Source organism: Sander vitreus, chromosome 12, assembly GCF_031162955.1.
Source record: "Sander vitreus isolate 19-12246 chromosome 12, sanVit1, whole genome shotgun sequence".
NCBI classification, from domain to species: Eukaryota; Metazoa; Chordata; class Actinopteri; order Perciformes; family Percidae; genus Sander; species Sander vitreus.
The window spans coordinates 4,663,561-4,671,097 of NC_135866.1; the positions used below are offsets into that span (position 1 = coordinate 4,663,561).

Below are 7,537 nucleotides of genomic sequence, written 5' to 3' on the forward strand. Positions count from 1 at the left end.
TTGCGCTAGCCTAGCACCAGCAAACTCTGCAACTGGAAGGACTGGATGAAAAGTGTTAAACTGTCTCCACTGATAAATAACACACTGGCTAACCTGGAAATGAGGTCCTATGTCCAAAATTCTCAGCAGCACTCAGACACTGCAAATCGTTACCAATGAAAAGGGAACTCTCTGCTGAGTTCAATGATTATTTAAAGAAATTAAAACAGCACCATCTAATGGCCGTTTGCCGCCATGTTTGGCAAAGATGCTAAACCGGCCATGAGGAACAACTTCGTCAAGTTTCGGGGCAATCGGAATAATTTTTGCCAAGATAACGCAACTGTTCCTGTTTAGACAGGAAGTTGGGGCCTTGCACTTTCGTGCTCGGGCCCTAATAAGAAACTTTAGGAAAGCAATAGCCCTGCTGTCCGAATGGTGTAGCGTTGCTACCGCCAGTTCTTCCAGACTCGGGCTTGGACCCCTAATAATGGCGATGATGATGAATAATCCTTAGAACAACAATAGGGTTCCACAGCCCTGCTGTATGAACCGCGTAGCTTTGCTACCGCGTAGCTTTGCTACCCACCCCTCGGGCTTGGACCCCTAATAATAATCCTTAGAAAAACAATAGGGTTCCACAGCCCTGCTGTCCACATGTGTACTTTTTGGTAGGTGAAGTGCATGACCCATTGTACATCTACTCTGTAAATTTAAAGTTGTTCACATTAGTGTAAGTGGTGAATCTAAACGTGGGTCCCATAGGCCACGCCCACTTTGACCAATCAGTACCCCACTATAGGGGTAGCCTCAGGAGATGGTACCCTCCAAATTTTGTAAAAATTGGATGAGCCGTTCATGAGATATAATCTTTTTGTACTTGTAGCGCCCCCTAGTGGCCAATTTTCATAAAATGTGTGGGGCACCTCCAGAGGGTCATGGCAAACAAGAATCTAAAGTTTTGCGTTGATAGCATTTATTTTGGCCGAGATATAGCAAAGTTAGTGTTTTCATAGTTAGCTACACAAATTTGTTTGTGCGTAATATGCGCAATTTTTATCCTATAAAACTTCTTTTGATACATTTCTGTCAAGTCGGTCTGGAGACACGACGTGCCAAGTTTCATGGGGATCGGTCACACGGTTTAGGAGGAGATCAAAAAAGTATGTTTTTAATAAATCGTGATTTTTCACGCAAAAACGTCTAGGTGGAAATGGGTGTGGCATATATCAGACGATTCAGTTCAATCCAGGGAACGCGTGGATATATGGTTTTTGAATGTATGGTGTGGGAGTTATAGGGCCAAACACATTGTTTCTGCTATAGCGCTACCTAGTGGTGGAAGTGGGTCAATTGTTGCGCCTGAGGTCCTTGCGGTGTTTTGGACCAGTTCCCCCCCTGCCCTGCTGTGCGAACGTCGTAGGTTCTTCCAGACTCGGGCTTGGACCACTAACAAATCAACTAAAATAATTAAAGGTGTATTGGTCGCTGACCAGTCCACCATTGTTAGAACCATTAACATGTCTAGCACTTTATATATTATCCTTCATAACTGACTTTATTTAAAACTGATGAAATTTTGGAGACAATGGGAATTGGCGACGCAGATGCTGAGGTGAACTGAAGTCAGACTGCAGAAAGTAAACGTGGGAATAACGATTACTCGTAATATTTTGAAGTATTGATGCCTCACGCATATTTTTTTCACTCCATATAATCCATGTTATCATGAAGATGAATCCAGCAGTGTTATTTGCGCTTGTACTGAGTGATAATTGTTCCATAAACACCTTGTAAAGTCAAACTCAAATCTTAATTAAAAAAAAATCTTAACATTTAATCAGTGCTGTCACACCATCACATTGTCCACTACGGAGCGCAGGAGGAGGAGATGGCCTGACGCATGGAATACAGGATAGCATCTGTCTTTAATACTGTGCATATATCATCAAATGTCAAAGTCTGGAAATACAGCCATTAAGCTCTCACGCAATCATTAACTTAATGTCCTTGTTATCGGTCCGAACTTTAATACTGTTCATGACAAAACCTGCATACAGAAGTGAAGAAGTGTGTTTGCCTATTAGGCTTTCGTCTTTAAATTGTATCTCGGGGTGGTGGATACCACTATTTGCTGCTGTTATTTTGGCAAAGTGTTAACAATCACAAATTGTTGTAAACATATAAATACTGAGGAGACCCCCGTACGTAATGCTGCATGATGGCACTGCTGGCACTGCAGGAGGACCACGGCAATGGAAGTATCAGGAGAGAAAGAGACTTCAGGGACCACTACGATGACTGGCTTATGTGCCAATTTAAATTCCCTAAAGCTGTGATCTTGGATCTACAGTGTGTACTGAAATGGGTCCAGTAGAGAGGGCAACGCGCTGGAACCGTGACATCCCTGTCCAAATACAGGTCCTCACCACTCTGGGGTAAGAAATGGCAGTCAGCTCCGTGTTTTTTCTAAATATTATAAACTTCATCACTAAGGCTTGTTTGGATATAATATTTAGTTCTGTTAAATCTTATCCTATAGGTCTGGTATATCGAAGCTGTCCCCGAGTGCTGTAATGCCTTCCGTTTTAGACGGTATTATTAATATAGGTAGTCTATAGATCAGGTTTCCCTACACTGTGCTAGAACAGGCCAAAATTATAATTCAATTCCCGAATTCCCGAACTTCTGAGAAGTTTTTTGCTTTTTCCCCGCCAGTTGTCATGATTCGGCGTAACGAAAGAACAACTGCCAGGGTCATTAACATACTGATCAGCATTCATGAGGTGCTTTGCATTGAGTATTTATGGTTAAAAATGGGCGTGTACAGGGCAGGATAAGAGGCTGATTCACATATACACACTTGTGGGTAATCTGTGATTTATAAAGGGAACATTGCTTACAGATGTGCGTACGCACGGTTTTATAAATCAAATTTACCTTGCCGTATACCATTTTTGGCTTTTGGGCACAGTTTTATAAAGGAGACCCCAGACCCGGAAGCTCTGTCCATTATTTACATAACAGTCTGTGGTCCCAAGAAAAAGAGAACAAGTGTTCTAGTCGTTTTTTACAATAACAGTCTTACCTATTTCTTTTGTTCTCTGTCCCTCCAGAGCTCCTACAGCAACATGTCTGTAAGGAGGAGATTCTCGCTGACCAAGAGGACCCAGAGCCTCCACAGATTAAAGAGGAACATGAGGAACTGTGCACCAGTCAGGAGGCAGAGCAGCTTGTACTGAAGCAGGAGACTGAAAGTGACCACAGTGAAGGTCAGACTCTGACCTTCAATCCTGATGATGACACTCTACATGCAGCAGAGAAAGAGTCTGTAGCCAACATGCCAGTTATAACCTCTGTGGTATCAGAAGCAAACAGTGACCACCAGCTCCTCTCTAATGAAGCTGAGAGCCAAGATCAGAAAGGAGGCAAGCGTGGAGACTCTAGAAATGCAGAGCCAGAACCAAAAAAGAGACATCACAAGAGCAGTAGTCACAATAACAATGTAAACAACACTAACTTGTCAGAGATCCACCGTAATACTCAAACAGGTAAAAAGTATTTCATATGTGACACATGTGGGAAAGACTTTAAGTATAATTCAGCATTTAAAAGACATTTGAGAGTCCACACAGGTGAGAAGCCATATTCTTGCAAAACATGTGGAAAAGATTTTGGACGTAAAAATCACTTGGAAATTCACATGAGAACCCACACAGGTGAGAGGCCGTACGTTTGCAAGATCTGCACTAAAACATTCTGTGATGTCTCAGCATTAATAAGGCATATGAAAATCCACACAGGTAAGAAGCAATATTCTTGCAAAACATGTGAAAAAGATTTCGGGCGATATGATGAATTTAAAGACCACATCAGAATCCACACAGATGAGAAGCCGTATGCTTGCAAAACATGTGGAAAAGGTTTCAGACATAATAGTACATTACTGGCCCACATGAGAACCCACACAGGTGAGAAGCCCTATTTTTGCAAAACATGTCAAAAAGATTTCCGGCAATATAGTGCCTTGCTTGTCCACATGAGAACCCACACAGGTGAGAAGCCATATTCTTGCAAAACGTGTGGAAAACATTTTCGACAAAATAGTGCATTGTTGGTCCACGTGAGAACCCACACAGGTGAGAAGCCATACATTTGCAAGACCTGCAGGAAAAGATTCTGTGACCCTTCAGGCTTATTTAAGCATATGAGAGTCCACACAAGTGAAAAACCGTACGTTTGCAAGACCTGTGGGAAAAGATTCTTTGTTGATTCAGCATTGAAGAGGCATATGAGAATTCACACAGGTGAGAAGCCGTTTTCTTGCAAAACGTAGAAAAGATTTTGGATAAAATAATGGTTTGTTGGTCCACATGAGAACCCACACAGGTGAGAAGCCATACATTTGCAAGACCTGCTGGCAAAGATACTGTGACATTTTATTGTTTGTTTCAGTGCGTAAATGTGTGTGAATGTTTATCTCATGAGCAGGTGGCACCATGTATAGTAGCTAGAATAGGAATGTGCGTGTGAATGGGTTGAATGGTGCCTGTACTGGATAAAGCACTTTGTTGCTAATGATGTAAACTTTATGCTTGTTGGTTTTGAAAAATGTCCATTTACAAAGTATCTCAGGATCACTTGTAGTTTAAAGTTTAACAAGGACTTATGATTTTTATTGATAGTTCTATATGACGCCTCTTGCACATCTTTGCAAGAAGTTTTTTATTATTGTATAAGAAGTTCTATTAAATGGGAATGTGCCTTCTTCTTGCTATTTTTAAACACTAGCTTTTGTTTCTGACCAGATTCTGGCCCAATGTTTTGCATTTTTGTTTGATAAATGACAAATGATGGAATGTGTTTTTATCTGACTGTTTTGAAGAGTGTAATCAACTATGGAATGACTGCATGGTTTGGGAACCTTTTTATATCTATATCTAGTACCTATTTATTATTATCAAAATAAGTTAATGATTATTTGGTAAAGAAAGAAGTATGTTTAGGATCCCCAAAACACGGATTAATACACTTAAAAAACAAACAATGATCTAACCAACAAAATGAACAAGAATTAAATTCAGATAGCCCTAGTCTTATATTATTTAACAGGAGTTATGAGGAAACAGTCTTGAGATTTATAATAACCTAACTTTCTGTATTGATCAAAGTATAGTATTACAGGTATTTTATCTGCTGAACCTTTGAACATTTGGCAAAAGTAATAAGTAAGTAATATCATTATGGCGATATTCAACAATCTTAGGGCATATCGCATATTTTCCTCATATCATGCAGCCCTAATAACTACCCTGAAATTGCAGAATAGTGTTGCAATATTTTCATCTGTATCCTCTTATTTGAATTTGTTTAATATGTTAATAGTTATTTCTTTCTAAATTATGTGATAATGTTATGTAGGTTAGTCATTGTTTTCCCCTTCGTTCGACTAGTTTATTACTGTACCCAGCATAACGTGCCACGCCGTCACATATGCACCACCCACCACCACAAGTTAACTCTCAACCTGTGGGAAACACTGCATGCAATAAACACGTACATAATTTCCGTTTGCATATAGGCTGGTTGTGTGTGTTTATAAATGTCGGTTGTAACTGTGACATAAATCAAGTGAAAAATGAAAAAGTGCTGCCCACAGTGTGTCTGTTTGCCAACATAAGTGTATAATAGGTCTACTGACGGTGGCAGGACCTGTGCAGGAGACAGATGTTTTTAAAAGTCTCAGTGTGTTGAGCTCTCAGTATGTTTGTAGCTTCTAACTGAATCTCTGTGGTTTAAAGTTTAGTTTCTATATTGTATCTGCTTTATTTTACGTTTCACATTTGCTTATAGGAGTCATCCTAGGTTACTGCTGATGAAGTAGAGCTGTCAGTCTTTGTTTATAATTTCATTCGAATTTCATTTATTTTTTTAAATATTAAAATAATATTCAAATATTTAATGCTCAAATGCAGGATGTTATTATGTACTACACCACTCAGACTACATATAGTCAATGCCACAATAAGCATTTGGTTGATGTTACACGTTCTGTCCACTAGAGGGACTTCTAACATTAGCCTAGCCTTGAAGGGGACCTACGTCATGGCGCATTGCATTTCTGGCAAGCCACTCTACATTTATTTCCACCACGAGCACACAGCTACAAAAACAACAATCAACAGAGAACTCTGTAATTAAACATTACCTAACAAGTGTATTGTGTATTGTATTGTATTAAGTGGCTCTGTTTTAAAGGCTAACGGTGCAATGACATCATTTTAGAAAGCACAGCCGAAACAATTTGTCATAAATTAGCTAAGTAACAATAGTGCTAGCCACAATGCTAACGGCATTGAAAAGCCAAACGGTGCTGTCGCTACTATTTTAGTGATTTATAAGCAACCTGTTTCTTGCAGTCACTTTACTGAGAATACAGCTATTAGAAGGTAATATATGAAGTGGAAGCTAAATCTGACAGCTGTAGGGTAGCTAACATAAACTTTAGCTGTCTCCATGAAGCTCCCAGCTAAGCTTCTATAACTTGCGACGCAGTTAGGAAACAAGAACAAGGTAGCTCACTAATGATAACATAAGCATTTTGGCTCAGTGGATGTTGATTTTATATCTTGGTTTTGCCCCTTAATAATAAAACATTTAAATAACATGGAATTTTACAGTAAATTAAACCGTTTCTCAGCCTCTGCTTTGACCAGTGAGTTTGCAGGCTTACTCCAGACAGCGCTGCAAGACAACACAAGAGCAAATGCCTCAGGGTGTGTATTTTTGTATTATTTGTGTAATCTTTAATGTCTTCTGTTTGCTAGTGATGTGTGCCTATATGTGGTGATGACGGGTCCATGTCAAAGTTCCCCATGGGGACAATAAAATATCTATCAAAACAGTTTCCAGTTAATGCCTATTCAAGTAGCTCATTTACACTTTCAGAACTCCGCAGAATAACATCCAGCTGATTTAAGAAATGTGCTCGAACACACTGAACTGAATAATTGGTGTGAATGCTGAAGGCATTCACACCAATTATGGCTTTAATCGGTTAACTATGTAATGTTTTGTGGGCAGGGACCGTTCTCTTAATACATCCATGGCAGGGATGGGCCAAATGGAAAAAATTCTCCTTCGGGCGCAGGTCGCTGTGTCCCTGGCAAATCAGAATTGGATACGTGTTATTTTATCCAATCTGATTGGTTCAAGACACCTGTCATTCAACTTCATTTAGATTTACAAATCCAGCAGCAGGCCCGACGCCAGTACACCGAGGGCTAAGCTACACAGGATGTGATGTTAGCAATGTTTTTTTTTCTTCTTTTATTTCAAAGTGTCAGCACTGAGGTTTTGCGGACAACAACGGGGGTAAGAGTCAAAAGAAACATCTCTCTGAAAAATGCAAATGTCATGAAAGTAGTCACAGACATTTTGATAATAGCATGTAGCTAACGTTTTTTGGCAGAGTTAGTTTTTGGCACGAGCTAGCTAGATGAAGGCTACAGGATGGGCATTAGAAGGCACAATGAAGAGGTGACAAAAAATCGACACA

The 7,537-nt window shown here is 39.8% G+C and overlaps 1 protein-coding gene across 2 annotated transcripts in view; it reads left to right on the plus strand.

The window, feature by feature from the left end:
• The window catches only part of LOC144526354 (uncharacterized), a 68,393-nt gene extending 61,510 nt beyond the window's left edge, over positions 1 to 6,883 (plus strand). Inside the window, exons 2-3 of one of the 2 annotated variants that reach the window (XM_078263777.1) lie at positions 2,333 to 2,417; positions 3,096 to 3,182. In XM_078263777.1, the coding sequence (XP_078119903.1) occupies positions 2,333 to 2,417; positions 3,096 to 3,120 (110 nt within the window). In that variant the 3' untranslated portion in view covers positions 3,121 to 3,182. Of the gene's footprint in view, positions 1 to 2,332; positions 2,418 to 3,095 lie in introns of both variants that reach the window. The other variant, XM_078263776.1, reaches the window with a different exon arrangement.
• The last annotated feature ends 654 nt before the right edge of the window (positions 6,884 to 7,537 follow it).